Genomic DNA, 16672 nt, shown 5'->3' on the forward strand with positions numbered 1-16672 from the left:
TGGGATGGGTGATGCTGGCGGTATCCAGGACACTCCCCAGCTCATGGCATCTCGGGTGATCGCCCAGCTCACTCACCCCAAAATCTAATCCTGGTGCCAGCTGGGATAGGCTAGTGTTGGAGTCATTCTTTTTGTTACTTTTGCTGAGGATGTATATAGAAGTTAGGCCGTATGGATTCAGAGTTTTCACCCAGACACAAATTAGTTTGAAGGCCACAGGCCAACCTCTGAGTGAACTCCTGTTTACTGTCTTGCACTGTGAAATGTTTATGAACAGGCAAGAGACTGTTTATTTAGCTATTCCACTAAATCTATGATGAGAAAACTAGCAATTAACTTACACTAAAGCCTGAGAGAGAAAGTGAAAGCCACACAGTTGTGCCTGAAATCTGATAAGAACTCAGAGAGAGAGAACGCCACTGCTTCCACAAGGTTTGTAGTGTATAAGGAGAGACAGAGAGAAAGAGAGGGAAGAGTGAGCCCTGGATGTGATGGTACAGGCTGATCCTTTGGAAATATAAGCTTTTTATATCTATGTAGCAATTGTTATTATCTACCATTACTTCTTCTGTGTAATCTGATTTTATTTGTTCTATCCTCCTATTGCTCAAATAAACTTACTTTCCTAAGTACCTGGATCAAAGTTTGTGTGTGGCTCTGGGAATAAGCCCCTGTATTCAAGCCCCAGGTATAATCCCAGTAACTGTGTGTGGCTATATAGGATAAGCCCCTCAGGTAGCCCCAGTGTACACCTCAGTGAGATAAGCGCCACGAGGTCAGAGCCCCCAGGAAGAATACCAGTGTGCACGGTCTGAACCCATAACAGCTGGTTGAAAAAGTGCTGCAATATGATTGTTCCTGCTTTCTTGGTGTCCCATCCCGAACTGGCTCCACTCTGTCTAGCTTGGAATAGAATACATACATTGCTTTCCTTCCCCAATAGGCTTTTAATGGGACCAAACAGAAGAAGTCAAAAAGAATTTAGATTTTTTTGGGGGACTGTGACCAGGCAACAGGAACCAAAAATTGATTCATTTTTTATGTTTTTCCATTCAGATCGAAAAGAATACACATTCCTACTGCACAGCTATCAAACGCTAGTCAAAAATGTATAAAACGTTATCATATACAAGTTGTCTTTGAAATTATAATTTGCCCTACTAGTTTTTATCTTACCCCACTGCCTGTTTTTCCCCATACAGACTTTTAGAAGGCACAGACCTTTTGTTCAAAGAGGCCTAAAATTCCACCTTTTTTTAAACAGTTTTTTAAAATTCTAAAACTGTTTTTTTCTGCTTATGGCCTTGTTGTTTTAACCCATTTCTATAATTATTAAGTTCCTGAAACCCCTTGTTGGTCATGTGTATGTGTCTTGACCAGTCTGTAAGCTCCATGGAACAGGACTGTCTCTTCTTTATATCTGTACAGTACTGTGTACATCTAGTAGCACTATATACATGTTTAATAGTAGGTGTAGTACCTATATGTGGAAATATGGGTCAACCAACAAGTTTAACTACTGTATCAATTGAAGTAAGTTACAAAGAAAAAAAATCTGTAGCATAATTATAAAATAAATGAATCTTTTTCCGCTCATCTTAAAACAGGTAGCTAGATCCAATATCCATTCTCCAGTGGCCAAAGCGAGGCCAGTGGCTCCAGATTTCTTATAAACTTGTAGCTTCTAAGGATTGCCAAGCCATCAGGAATAAAATTAACTAATTCATTTCAAAGCCAGTCTTAATTATTTTACCAATGGAGGTAAGCTTACAAACAGGAAAAAATACTACCTGTAAAACAGAATTTTTAGTCAAACCTTTAGACAGCACAATTATAAAAGTAATGAATATTTTTATTTCTTATCCTAAAAGAGGTAGGCTAGGTCCAATGTTGATTCTCCAGTGAACCAAAGAGACGTTCAAGTAGACAACAGGACACTACCACACTACTTAATTCAAAGCCTTACTGAAATCCAGAAAGGCCACACCTATTGAACCCATCCCTGTTTCTCTATTCTGGTCACCTCATCAAAGTATTTAATCAAGTTTGTTTAGCAAGGTCTGCTTGTGAAACCATGTTGCCTAGGATCCTGTAATCCATTGACTTCAAGGTACTGTCCTATTCTCTTTCTTTCTTTGAGTAGCATTTCTATTACTTTGTCAACTGTAGGTGTCAGACTAACAGTCCTGTAGTTTTCCATTACCTTTTCTTCCCATCCTTTTGAATCTGTACAAACTCCCTTATATCAGTGATAAATTAAACGTAGTCTATGAGGAGCTCAGTTAGTGCATCCTTGAGCACCTTCTGTTTCCAGGGCTGTATTCCATCAGGTCCAATTGCTTTATCTACTTTAATTCAGCCCTCACCTTGAATAGTAGCTCTTTAGCAGATGGACTGGTGTACAATGCACACACAGTCACGTCTGTCCTTAACTTAGGCACGCCATCCTCTGGCAAAAACATTTGTTCAAGATATCTGCTTTCTTCTAATTTTCTTCTTCACTAACTCTATTCTCTCCCTTTAATTGTTATTATTTCTCTTTTACTCTTCCTTGTTTTACTTATCTGTCTAAAAGAAAAAAAAAAAGCTGTAGCCTCTGGCTTTACTAACTGGGAAATACAAAGCCTGTGCCCATCTAATTGCTTCTCCTGCCTCCCTTTGTTTCTCCTGGTAATATTGCCTATCCTTTTCCATCTGTGTTTATATTTTCTAATGCTATTATTTGTTCTTACTTTTTTTGTCCTATTTCTTTGGTGAACCATAGTGCTCTCGGTTTTCTTTCCTTTGTTAACCTGCCTGGTACCAGGGTTGGAAGAATCCCAAGAGCCAGGTCACCTGGGTGCCTAAAGTTCAGAAAAGTAAAAAAATAAAAATAAAGGAAAAGATGTAAACATATAAAAAAAAATTTTTTAAATAGCCAAAAGGAGCAAAATAAGAAAAAAAAAAAAGCCAAGCAAAATAACAAGCAACATAGCAATAAAAAAAAAAAAAAAAAAAAAAAAAAAAAGAGTAGAACCTACTTTCCCCCAAACCCCAAAATAGTAAGGAAACATTTTTCCCTGGGTCCTAAAATATTTTGACTGGCATCTAAGTTTTCAAAATATATTTCTAGTCCTGCTTGGCACAAAAATTTATATTCAGTTCAAGATTCTTTCAGACTTCTCCATAGTTCGTCTCTTCCCTCTGAAACCATAATCATTTTTGGCTCCTTGTTTTAGTATTATTTGTTTCTGACTCAATCACTGAACTCAGGGTTGTCCCATACCAAAATGCCATTGACACAGTGTTCATTTATTATTGCTAAGCCCAGTGTTGCTTCTCATTGAGTGAACTTGTTGATATGGTCCTTGCAATGAGTCCAGTATCCCTTTACTTTTAATGAATCCTCCAGCTGTTATTTTCCAAGCCACAATCAATAAATTTAAGGACCTCGTTGACAACACCTCTCCATTTATTTACTTTTTTATTGAATATTTAAATTCTACCAATGTAAACAACATTTATAAAACATTAAAATACATAAAATATACAACAGCATATCCAGGTCTTCTTCCATCATACTAGTCTCTTATGGCAATGATTTTGTTATTTTTCTGTTTCCTGCTCCCTTTATTCCTATCTTTTCCTTCCTTTTATTCCATTAATTAGGCCCACCATTGCCATTTCTTCACTTCTATTATTATACAGTTAAGTTTTGAGCTTTTCTTTAGGATAAAATACCCTGTACAAATCTCTCTGTCCTGCCGACCTAGGACCTGCACTATTCGCACACCACTAGCTGACCCTTGCTCCTCACAGTCCTTGGTCTTAAAATTCCCATCCAGACTGGAAGAAAAATAACAGAAACACTGAAGGACATGACTGCTCACTACACTAACCAATTGGAATGGAATGACAGCCTAAGTCTTAGTGCTCACAACTTTCAAGTGAAGACCTAGATTTTATGTCTTGGTCAGTCTCTTACTACATGGGTGGGCTGTAGTTAGGAGGGCAGTGGAGGTAGAGGTCAGTCATTGTGGGAGGGATGAGCAAGTTTGGCACCGGAAGTAACTTTCCATCCTGCTCTTAGCTACCAGAAGATGCTGGAGTACTTGGCCTGGAAAGTATGTGGGAGAAAACAGTGGAAGTTGTGCATGAAGGCTCCCCGTTAAAAGACGGAAAGGAATAGGAGAAGAGCCATGAAAAGAAAAAAAAATGAGAGCATGCCTAATACTACTGCTCTACAGTTCCAGCATGTTGAAAGCTTTTCTAATTGTTTTTCCATATTGTACAGTGCAAGGTTACACTCTATGTAAGAAAGGTATGAAGGACAGCTTTGGTTTAGCCTTGTGGTAAATTTGTTTAACTAAGACTTAATTCATCCAACATCAACTGCACCTTTAAAAATAGAAACAAATCCCTGGACTTCCTGCCTCATTTCATTAAACCATCTAACCTTTGTGATAAATGAGATGTGTGCAGCATTTAAAAAATACATGATCCAAATCTAATGGGGCTCAGCGCGACACTATTTCTGGCAGTAAATTAAAGTTTGCAAGGCCTCAAGAGGGCCATTTACATTGGGGAATACAGCTTCAGATATAAATCCCTTCACTCTCAATATGTTTTATTCTGTTTCTTGACACTTTTACTAATTATCAAAGATACCTGTGCTTGAAACTGGTCTTCTCCTATGTTGCCCAAGTTCCTGACTTATGGAGAAATGACATTTTTATTCTATTAAAAAAAAATCTATTACCTGTGCATGCCACAGTTCGAGGCAGGTCACATAAAACATTCACACTCCGAGTTTAAACAAAAAGCAAACAATCAGAAATCCAAATCAAGATAAAGATGCACAACTGCACAAAGCCTTGACTCTGCTGAGGACTATATATCATGGCTGTGGACAGAAACCCAAAAGATCACAGGCCTATTCAGCAAAGCCAAATGCTTGGCTTGAAAAATAAGGTTTCTAATTGTTGCCTGCATGTCTGGGTGCACTCAATAGCCCGTAAATTTTCCGGTAGGGAGTTCCACAACAGCAGCCCAGCTACTGCAAAAGTTCTGGCCCGGGTTTCTGCCAGATGCACTCGCCACAGTGAGGGCATTGCCAGCAAGCACCGACCAACGGATATGGGCAGCAGAGGCATTTCCATGACACAGAGGATCGTGACTTGAGCGTGGGATGGTCAAGCCAAAGCCAAGCTTGAGGGAGAAGGAAAGACAGGAATTTTGAGCAAGAATACTAGCAAAGCAAACTGTTTTATCATTTCTAATGTTATTTCCACTTCTCCAGTGTTGTCCAAATGTAAAAAGCTCTTTCTAAACCAAGTCCTAAATTACATCAGCATTATCAAAGGGCAAGGAATATTTTCAGGTTCCTATTGAATAGCACTTTATGCCATTCTAACTTTTACAAGTTATTTAGTTGGATTTATTATAATAAGGCATTCACCGAAAGCAGGGTACAACACATGATCTTAATCAGTCAGATCTGAATAAGTTAAAATCCTTAAGATATACCTTAGCAGGTACTGCACCTCCCCCTCCCCCCAATCCCCACGTTTGCTAAATTAAGCTCAAATTGCTGTGCGATGGGAGTCATAAAACAGGGGACAGCTCAAGTCAGAAGGTGGCATCTGTCTGGAAAACAACCACCCATTTTTTTTTTTTAAATGAGGCAATGGGCCACCACTCTGTAATGTGCGGCTAGTGAAAACACTTTTGACAGAATTAACATGGAGATGTTGAATGTTAATTTCTTGGCAAGCACTGAGAATGAGTGGTTTCTTTCCCCCACCTTCTTTTACTGATGGGATTGGTATTACACACAAACTCTTATCACCTCTAACAGAATACCAATGTGCTTTATAAATATACACTTGAGAAGCATACATCTCTGGGATGGATGGATCTCTAGCGAATTTAAATAGATGCATTCTGCTCGACAGCTTCCCATGGGAGGAGAGGCAAGAAATGATGATGTTACTATTTCTAAATTACAGTCAGGTAACTAAGGGATGAGAAGATAAAGCAGTTTTGCTCAAGGTCATGCAAGGAGCAAGTGACCAAACTCATACACTTAACTACTAGACCACCCGTATCACGGGACGCCAGTTTGACCCACTACTGGCTTCCCACTGGGGAGGAGAGTGTTTGATTTCTCAGGTTATATGTTGTATAATGGTACAGGTCAACAACATGTCAATTATTAAACCACACACAAAGCACAAAGCTGTAAAATATAGCCACTTGGCTACAGCCCTAGTGTCTGGCATCGTAACAGAGCTAAGATCACAAATCTTGTAAAACGGAACTCAGCAAGAATATCTACTACAAAGATTTTAATACATATTAATAGCAGACATATCAGCTTGAAATGGAATTACTTTCAGTTCTTTCTGCATGTTTCACAGGCAGAGGGAGGGTCAGTCTTGTTTCCTGCCTCAAAACGCCACAGGAACCAGGCAACTGATAATGCAGATCCAGGTGTTACTGCTTAGAATAGGCTGTTTTCTGTTTTCTTTTTAATTCTGTGATTCAGGATTGAAATGGATATTCATGGCTGCTTCAGAATTCTTGGCATATTAAAAGACTCATGCAACAACTGGAGGGGGCAGCTCCTTACCAGACATGCAGTGTGACTCCAAATCTCGTCTAATATTTGCAAAGCTACCAGGGTTAATTTATTATAAATACACAAGCAGAGAGGAGAGGAGCATGTGGGGAAAACGGATCTATTTGCTTGCTCCATCTGAGTACTGTAATACAATTTAAGGTATTTTTTAAGGACAAACGTTCTATCAAAAGTTAATAATAAGTGTTAACAGGAACCATAAACTAGAGTCACCTGCTTAGACTGGAACATACTGAGTTATTTTCTGCAGCATAGTCAAGTGGTGTCAATATCAAATAATGTAAAACAAGAGCCTGCAGCAGATGATTCTGCACACATTTTTATAAACAGATGTTTTAAATGGGAAATTTAGTCCTTATGCCTTGTGTCAGGATTGGGGAAGGATGAAGGAGCTATTTGCCCCCACTCCATCTCCATATTATACAGATTCTCAATCTTAGCCCAAAGGCCAAGAAGGGACCGTCCTCAGCTCATGGCTCAAACTGCACTTGGATCCTAACCAAAACGTCTGATAAGTGATTTTGATAAACAAGTAGATGCAAATCCAGTAGTGTATTATATTATCTATAATTGTAAAGTCTATGACTGCATCTATAGGCATACGTGCATAAATGGAGATTTGATTTTTCTTTTTAAGTTCAGAAAACCCAATACTCCCAATGGGCATTTAGAAATGTTCCATTAATGAGAGCTTACTTCACTACAAATCATACCTTAGAAGAATTATTCCAAAGTCTGGAATGTATGTGTTTTAACTTTATTTTGTTTTATTTGCTTAATTCATACTTAGGTTTTTGAATGTTCTTCACCTTGAGTGGCTATAATGGAAAGACAATTATAAATCTAAAAGAAAGAACAAAACAAAAAGCAATGGCTGATCCAGCCATTTAGTTGGTAAGACAACATTCCATAATGTACACAAAATTATATTGCACAGTGCATGGCAGCAGATGCAGACTGCAGCACATTCTATACCCTATAGTAGGGCCTTTAATAGAATGCTCACCTGATCCTGAGCTCTAAGAAACAGATGAAGTCCTGAGAGCTTCAATAAACTTTGAATGAAGGGAGGAAATACCCAGGATTCCTTCACCTTTTCATTACAGCCAGTGCAAGTACTGATTCCTGGCTTTGTAAACTGCTCTCACTTTGAAAATAGGGAAAGGTGTTTGGGACATTACTTTTATTTTGTGCAGTGGAAATTTGACTATGTTTTTAAGAATTGATGAGAGAATTTCAGTCAGTCAAGCCACTTGCTTTCTGGCCATTGGCGAATGCTTTATAATTTGAGTTAAAAAAAAAAAAGACTAAAAGACCAGGTTAATCAACTGTCTTTCCCATACACACAAAACATTTACAAAAAGAAAACAAAAACTAGCCCTAGATATCATGAAATCCCAGCAAGGTTCAGCCCATTGGTATGTTCACCTGTCAGGTATTCTCTTTATTAAATAGGAAAAAATATGAATGGATTGGAGCAAAACAATCAACTGAAGATTTAATTTACAACCTGAAAATAACCCTTACTACAATTCTAGACCATTGGGGTCATGAAATAAAGGAGGGTGGCAGAAAAGCAAGTGGTTGGCATTCAGAACTAGGATTCTAGAAGACTCCAGTTCAAGTCTCAACTCTGCCACTCACTGGGTGATTTTCAACATAGCATTTACCCTCCCACACATCATTAGCTCTTTGGGAAAAGAACTTTTTGATGACACAATCTCACTTGTGCTGTAATATGTACATGGCCAGCATTGTAGAAATAATATCCCAGTAGTTATCTTTTTCTGTATTAGCTTGAGCTAAAATGCATTGGTAAAACAAACTATGCACTACAGTGGCAGCATTTTATTTAATGAAAAGACTGAGGTGGATCTATTTGATAGTCATAGATGCAAGAATAAGGTTCTATCAACAAAAAAGTAATCTTACACAAGAGGTTCACAGATCCAATGACTGCAGACTTTGACAACACAGCCATATATTTATCCCATCAGATTCGGTGAGGCTTAGTAATGCAACAGTCTTGATGGAGATCTGCTGCAAAGCAGAGGTTTAACCACACTGTGAAAATGAGTGTTTTTGCTTTGCAACATGGTCTGCAATGCTGGATGTCATTTGCATCAAGAAAAGCTTGTAATTCCTCCTGATTTCTAACAGCTTTCCAAACCCAGGGCACTGCCCTTTATCACAGCAGATCCTCACCATAACAATGATTGTTAAATAAAAAAAAGAAAAGCTTTCCAACCTTTCTGTCTAACCACAATCCAACCTGGGGGGGGGAAGCCTGATTAAAACGCATGCCAAGTTCAAAATACAGCAGATTTTCAGCTTGGTTTTATCTATGCCTGCACCATGGTTAGCACAAAAGCCACACAAAGGATATTTACCGGATGAAGTGTGCAGTTGTCCCACTCGTAAGTAATTGATTTTTCTGCTACTTTTGTGCATTGTAGCCTCTTCAGGCTTCCTGCGAGATGAAAATCTTTTCACTTGTCAGAGATGCATTTCCCCCTCCCCACAGATTAATATGCATGCCGCCTAAAAACCTTTATTGCTCACAAGTTTCAAGTTTCTGGTAATTCAATCATTTGCTATGTGAAGTTAATGTGTCCAGTATATGCTATGTCCTAGCCACCTAAAATGATCTAAACTTAACACAGAAGAGTTTATGTAATTATTGTAATGATAACAAAGTTTATTATTCCAGAGGATGAAACTTTTAAAATTTTCTAATTACAAATAAAAAAAAAACCCTCCAAAACCCCCCTCAGTATAAATAAGTAATTAATTTATAATTTAAAAAAAAGAAATCACCCAAATCAATGTAAATAAATAATCTACATGTTGCCTAATCTAGTTCTATAAATCCACACCCCTGTGGAGATGTCTCTGCTATATACCTAAAATATCATTGAATTTATTAACCAGAGGTCACATCTAAAGGAGGGATCTAGGAGTTCTCCCCTATTACAATACCTTTTATTTGGCTAACACAAATTACAAAGATTTCAGATTTTAACATGAACTTTCAGTCTTGTCTAATGGTCCTTACATTTGTTTGTTACATTAAACTCTGCAATTTTGACTCCTGAATCCTCCTACAATCTCCCTCATCCCCAATCTATAAGGCTCAGTGAAGTTGTCTCTTAGGAAAAGATCTTCTGGAAAGGATCGAGCATGGAGTTAAGCCAAGGGAAATGTGTTTATTTTAAATTCCAAATGGCCCTTTTCAATAGTAAAAGTGACAAAGTGCCTCTTCTCAATAATGACTGGTGATGGGCAAGCATAAAGCACTAGTATTTCACAGACACTCAACGACTAAAGCTTTTGGGAACACCCTTTTCTATCCTGACTCCGAGGGCTGCAAATATAATCACCTGACTCTATACTCTTAGTTATCCCTACAGAAATTATTTGCTTTTCTTCAAGCTTGGAACACCATAGCACAAAAATCATCATAAGATACTATTCCAACTAGATCTTTGTTCCATTGTATTTGTAGATACTGTATCAGCTGCCATCTCCATTTAATGTGATTTATTTTTACTAAACAGCATTGATGAAACTGGAGTAAAGGATACTGTGTATCACAGCACCGATTAACTTGATCTGTCTCAATCCTCTTCTGCCACAATCGTTATAATTCTATAAATCAGTGGATCCCTGAGTATAAATAAGCCTGGGATTTTTATATTTACAGACTTTGGGGGTAACTTTTTAATTGAAAGTATAGTCACTTCAAAAATAATTCTCAAGGGTATTTTGAAATGCTTCTAGTCACTTTACAGTGTTCGTAGAAACATACGTGTGAGATGTAAGCTACATACAGTTCCCAAAGTTTTTCAGTTCATACAAAGTTAAAAGATGGTTATTTCTTCAACTCGAAATTTAAATTGACAATATTTATATCAAACCGCCCAACGTAAACAGCAATATCAGAGGGTTAGCTCTTCAAAACGGATCATTATCTTGAATACTTCTATTTTTTTTTCAACTGTGTGGACAGAATTGGTAGTTTTCACTTCCAGTTCTAGTGGCTGAAAATCCAGTTTTAGCACAGGAAGTTTAATGAAATGTTTCATCCTGACATAAAAACGGTTTTATCCTTCTACCTCAATCCTCCAACAAGTTACAACAGGAACAGCAAGTCCAATTAGTATATTCTATTGATCAAATGGATTTCACTAAAAGTATGCAGCAAAAATAAACAACAACAACAAAAAAGGAACCTAATAATAAAGTAGCTTAGAATCTAGCCCTAGTCGTTGAGTTAAATTACACCCGCCTCATATTGATACTAGAGGAGGGAAAAAATAAAGTAAGGCAGGGCACACCCCCATGCTAAGCATGGCTTGCACCTTAAAGATAAATATACTTTACAAAATGCAGCTAATGTCCTGGCATTGACTACAGAACAAGAATAACCTTCTCAGTAAAATAAACATCACTTTAAAGAATAAGAAGAACTAATCTATTAATTATTTCCTATTGAATATTAAGGTAGATCAAAACAATTGTTTTTCCCTCCATCTAATAATGCCCGCAGAAAGGAGCTACTATAGTCATATCACGGTTCAGTCTAGGCTTTAATGATTTCTCGGCTCCTTCCCGTTCATGCCTGGTAAATAAAACAGACATCACTCCCTTCTTTTTCAGACACTTCGCACCAAATATATCCACCTCTGCTCAGCCCTGAGTTTTCTAGACACTTCACAGATTGGTGATCAGGACATATATCAAAAGCATTGCACTTTTCATATTAAAGAAATGTGCAACAGCAATTGGTTTAAAAAAAACAGAAGCACTTTCCTGGTTCTGTCTAGTAGAAAAATCTTATCTCGAAATCAATTTCGCAGACTCAGCACTTCATGATCTCACTTTAAAGACGTATGAAAGCGCCTCCCTTGAGGATTTATTCAAACTCCGGACCGCAACGAATACATAATGCAAAAAAAAGACCCACTTGAGTCTAAAAGATGAAGCAGCACTCACCTTTGAATCCTGGTTACTTCTCCACTTTATCATTTAACAACAGAAGTGAAACAAAAATAAAATATTCCCGAGATCTTTGTATTGTGGGTAAAAAAGATGGAAGTTAAAAGTAAGGGGAGGGCGAAACCGCCTGCCTCTCAATGTACCTCAATTTCTCTTTCTCAATCACATCAGACTGACTGTCTTTGTCTGTCTGACAACCGCCATGTTGACATCAACATCAAAGCTCCCACCTGCTGCTGTGAAACTCTGGGAGTTGTAGTTCCCTCTTCCCCAGGGTATCGGCGCCAACCACCGGAAGTGGCGACTAGTTCGGACTACGCTTCCCACAATGCCCAGAGGCAGGACGCGAGGACGGGACTACAACTCCCAGGAAAACGTTAGGGCCCACGGCCGCCGAACGTCGCCCCGACTCTAAGTAGGTCTAGGAAGACTACAATTCCCAGCGTGCTGAAAAGTGCCGTGTGCCGGCTTACGTGCGAGCGTGACGGGGGTTCGCTGCTTCTCTTTCCACAGCGAGTTATGAAGCTGGTGAGTGCTATTACGCTTGTGCCCGTTATTTCCGGTAGGAGGCGTCCCGGTCTCGCGGCATGATGTGGGACCCTAGTGGGATCTCTTCTGCAGTTTGGTTGTGGCGTTGGACGTTTGACGCTGCTGGGTTTCTCTTCTGGGCTTTGTGTGCTCCAGTCTCCGCGCATTGTAAACGGCTCGAGCTTTTCTGTTTCAGCCGGAAGACAGCAGGGTCAGGGCACCAGTTTGGTTCTAGGCCGTTGGAAACGAAATAAGTGAGCGTGGGTTGCAGACTCCTCACCTTCTTGCTGGCCGAGTGTTGTGGGTCTGCGTTTCCTAATCTGTTTTGTTCACTCGTGGCAACAGAGAAGTGGTAGATTCGCATTATATCGTATTTATAGGTAGATTAAAGGCCTTATTTACGAAATCTCTTTTTTTTTTCCCCCAATTTTTGTGACTGGGGAAATCACCCGGCCCCAAAACTTAGTTAAACCGCCCCTAAGGAATTTAATGCGCTTTGGGTACCGAACCCACCTACAGCTCAATACAGTAAAGTGCGGCGCGGTTACCCTGCTCCTAACCAGCTTTCTACTCACTTTTCAGCCGCTTTAGTCCAACCCGCGATACACTATCCCCTTTAATCCATCCTTGCCGCCTCTTTAAATCCCCGGGTAACCCCTTCCGCACGCGGCATGTATATCAGATGTAAACCATCGAATTAGCTATCCCCTCCCATACAGTAACGCGCGCCCCGACTATCGCTATTTTACCCTGCCGTTTTGCCGCGTGTTTAACCTGCTCATTTACCGCCTACCCTTACCCCTGCGTTAGAGGCAGGGGTAAGGGTAGACAGCAAACTTTCCCCCAAAAAGAAACCTAAAAACATAAAATCCCCTCCTCCCGAAGCAACTTGACATTTTATCAACTTACTTTTTGTTGCTTTCAGCCCCTTTAACCTTCTCTGCCGTGCTCCGGAGGGGGCAGCCAGCGGCGAAAGCGGCTTGCAGAGGCGTGGCACGGCTCCCCCCCCCCCCCCCAGGTCCCAGTCTCCCTGTGCTTTCATTGGCATGAGCGCCCAAATTGACGGGCGCTCATGCCAATGAAAGCACAGGGACGGGCGGGCGTGACGTCACGGAGGGGGGGGGGGCAGCCGACGGTGAAAGCGGCTTGCAGCGGTGTCCCCCCCGGTCCCGGTCCCGGTTCTCCTGTCTGTCGATGACAGCAGGCTGCCTCCAGCGCTCATGTCACCAGTGGCCACGAAATTAAAAGAAGAGCGTGGGTGCAGCCAAGGGGAAAAAAAAAAAAGATGTCACGCCCGCCCGTCCCTGTGCTTTCATTGGCTTGAGCGCCCAAATTGACGGCGCCGTCAATTTGGGCGCTCATGCCAATGAAAGCGCAGGGACGGCCGTGACATCACGCCCGCCCGTCCCTGCGCTTTCATTGGCTTGAGCGCCCGTCAATTTGGGCGCTCAAGCCAATAAAAGCACAGGGACGGGCGGGCGTGACATCTTTCCCCCCCCCCCCCCCCTTGGCTGCACCCGCGCTCTTCTTTTAATTTCTTGGCCACTGGTGACGTGAGCGCTGGAGGCAGCCTGCTGTCATCGAGAGCCAGGAGAACTGGGACCGGGGGGACACCGTTGCAAGCCGCTTTCGCTGCCAGCTGCCCCCCCTCCGGAGGATGGCAGAGAAGGCTGAAAGGGCTGAAAAACAACAAAAGGTAAGTTGGCACATGTCGAGCCGCTTCGGGAGGAGGGGATTTTAGGTGTTTAGGGTTAAAGTTGGGATCCACTTCCTGGTGCCTGTCATTTCAAATGTCATTTGAAATGACAGGTACCAGCGCACCCAGGATACTGTATAGGCGCTGTATTAAGCTCCAACGGAGCGCACTGTTAGCCTGCAATTGGACGCGTGTTTCCCTTACCCCTTATTCAGTAAGGGGAGGAAAACGCGGGTCCAACCCGCGGCACCTAATAGCGCATGTTGATGGCCCTATTAGGTATGCGCGCGCGATTCAGTAAATAAAATGTGCAGCCAAGCCGCACATTTTACTTTCAGAAATTAGCGCCGACCCAAAGGTCGGCGCTAATTTCTTCCGGCAGCGGGAAAGTGCACAGAAAAGCATAGTGATATTAAGTCGGAGGTCCTGAAGAGTAAAAAAAAAAGTAAAAAAAAATTTTTGAAGTCGGGCCAAAAACCGGACGCTCAATTTTGCCAGTTTCCGAGCCCGTGGCTGTCAGCGGGCTCGAGAACCGACGCCGTCAAAATTGAGCGTTGGCTGTCAAACCCGCTGACAGCCGCCGCTCCTGTATTGAGCGCACAGGAGAGTGCGCTCTCCCGCATTTTTTACTGTATCGGCCCGCAAGAGAGTAACTCTTAGTTGATTAAATGTAGGGTGTCCCCCATCAGGGCAGGAGATTCGACTCAGTCTCTACTCTTATGGGCGCGGCGGCAGGGAGAGAAAACAAATGTGGCGACTTTGGCTAACCAAAGAGCAACACTGGTTCTTCCAAATGACTAATGTCAAAGGAGACTTCCACCAGTGTTCAAAGCAAGCAGGGTTTATTGTGTTTCCTGGGCATGCTGTCTGTGGTGAGGGCTTCATAAAGAGCGGGATAAATGTAAGTGGCGTTTTGCAGTACAGACTAGCGTTAAGTTCAGACAAAAATTGTAGGTCAATTGATGGTTCTATGGAAGTGCTCAACTTTTTGATCTTTGAATCGTCTGAAGATGTGCCTGCTCTGTGTATAAAATGTGTATGTATATATATATTTTTAGCCCACCTTTCCAAATTTGTGAGGAGTAGCAAGCCGAGAACTAGGGGAGCCAGGGTTCAAATTCCTCTGACATTCTTTGTAACTTTGGGCAATTCACTTCACCCTCCATGGACTCAGGTACAAAATTGGGGGGGTCTGTTTATCAAATATTTTCTCCCATGTTGTGTCTATGGGTAAAATACTTAGTAAATTGGGCCCTAAGATTGTAAACCCGCTGGGAATAGGAATTTACCTACAGTACCTGAATGTAATCTGCTTTGAAGTGCCATGAATGGTGAAACATAAGTTTAAAACATTTATTAAACCAGGGTTGAAATCCTGCTGATGCTTCTTGTGACCTTGGTCAAGTCACTTCACCCTCCGTTGCTTTGGGAGAAAATTTAGGGCTTGACTTACCAAGCTTTTCTCCCTTTTTTTGTGTATGAGAAAAAGGTTATAAAATAAGGCCCCCCCCTCACAATGCAGTACTGACCACCGATGCGTCTTGCAAAGGTTGGGGAGCACATCTGGAATTTTTTGAAACACAAGGACTATGGTCATCACCGGAACAAACCTTACAGATAAACTTATTGGAAGTTAGAGCAATTTGAAACGCCCTGCAGACATTTCAAAAGCACCTGCGGGACCGCAGAGTTATGATCTACACGGACAACCAAGTGGCAATGTTTTACATAAACAAGCAAGGAGGGTCCGGTTCATGGTCCCTGTGCAGGGAAGCCCCCCTAATCTTCGAGCAAGCACATCGAAATTCGATATATTAACAGGCAACTTACCTGCTGGGAGTAGCCAATACAAGAGCGGACAGACTAAGTCGAATATTTCATCCACACGAATGGCCCCTCAATCAACAAGTAGCTCAAGGAATATTCCTGCAATGGGGGGGAAGTCCCGTCGATGGACCTCTTTGCTACAGAGACAAACGCTCAAGTTCCACGTTTCTGCTCGCTTTGGCCCAGTCAGAACAGAGTCACACAAGATGCTTTCCTAATTCCTTGGACGGAAAGCCTGATGTATGCCTTTCCTCCCATACCACTCATTACCAGGACAATTAAAAAATGCATAGTGGATGCGGCTCAACTAATATTAATAGCCCCAGCTTGGCCCAGGCAACCGTGGTACAGCTACCTCTTATGCCTCTCGATCAAAGACTCGACTCGACTACCAGATCAACCAGATCTTTTAGTTCAGGAGCAGGGAACGCTCCTACACCCACTACACTCGTCCCTCCGTTTGACAGCGTGGAGGTCGAACGATTCCTCTTGACTGAACAAAGCGTATCCACTACAGCCCAAAAGATCCTTCTGGAATCCAGGAAGCAATCAACTAGAGGAAATTACAGTTTCAAATGGACACGTTACTCTGCCTGGTGCACATCCAAGGGCATTCCACCATTGGACTGCTCACCAGAGATGCTCATGGATTACCTCCGTACATTATACACATCTGGACTGGCAACATCCTCCATAAGAGTTCACCTTAGTGCCATAACAGCATATCATAGACCATATAACAGTCATCCTATCTCCAATCACCCTTTGCTTTCTCGTTTCATCAAAGGGTTATCACATCTTCGTCCACCAATCTCTAAACCACCGGTTCCATGGAACCTGAACATAGTCTTGGAACATCTCATGCTCTCCCCATTCGAACCAATGGATTCGGCCCACATAAAGTACCTTACGTGGAAAGTAGTATTTCTTGTGGTAGTAACATCTGCATGACAAGCTAGCGAATTACAGGCCTTAGTTCACTATGCTCCATATTTTACAATTTT

General features: G+C 41.4%; 2 protein-coding genes across 8 annotated transcripts in view; one reads left to right on the forward strand and one right to left on the reverse strand.

Annotated features, from left to right (window-relative positions):
• HMBOX1 (homeobox containing 1) overlaps positions 1 to 11856 on the reverse strand; it is a 434799-nt gene extending 422943 nt beyond the window's left edge. For all 5 annotated transcript variants that reach the window (XM_029596166.1, XM_029596167.1, XM_029596165.1 and 2 more), the window contains exon 1: positions 11615 to 11856. The gene's annotated coding sequence lies outside the window, so the exon portion shown is untranslated. The remainder of the gene's footprint in view (positions 1 to 11614) is intronic.
• The window catches only part of INTS9 (integrator complex subunit 9), a 423090-nt gene continuing 415415 nt past the window's right edge, over positions 8998 to 16672 (forward strand). Inside the window, exon 1 of one of the 3 annotated variants that reach the window (XM_029596158.1) lies at positions 8998 to 9036. In XM_029596158.1, the coding sequence (XP_029452018.1) occupies positions 9013 to 9036 (24 nt within the window). In that variant the 5' untranslated portion in view covers positions 8998 to 9012. Of the gene's footprint in view, positions 9037 to 11999; positions 12146 to 12261; positions 12400 to 16672 lie in introns of those variants that run through there. The other 2 variants (XM_029596159.1, XM_029596160.1) reach the window with 2 other exon arrangements.

The sequence above is a fragment of the Rhinatrema bivittatum genome, chromosome 3, assembly GCF_901001135.1.
Source record: "Rhinatrema bivittatum chromosome 3, aRhiBiv1.1, whole genome shotgun sequence".
In the NCBI taxonomy this organism is placed as follows: domain Eukaryota; kingdom Metazoa; phylum Chordata; class Amphibia; order Gymnophiona; family Rhinatrematidae; genus Rhinatrema; species Rhinatrema bivittatum.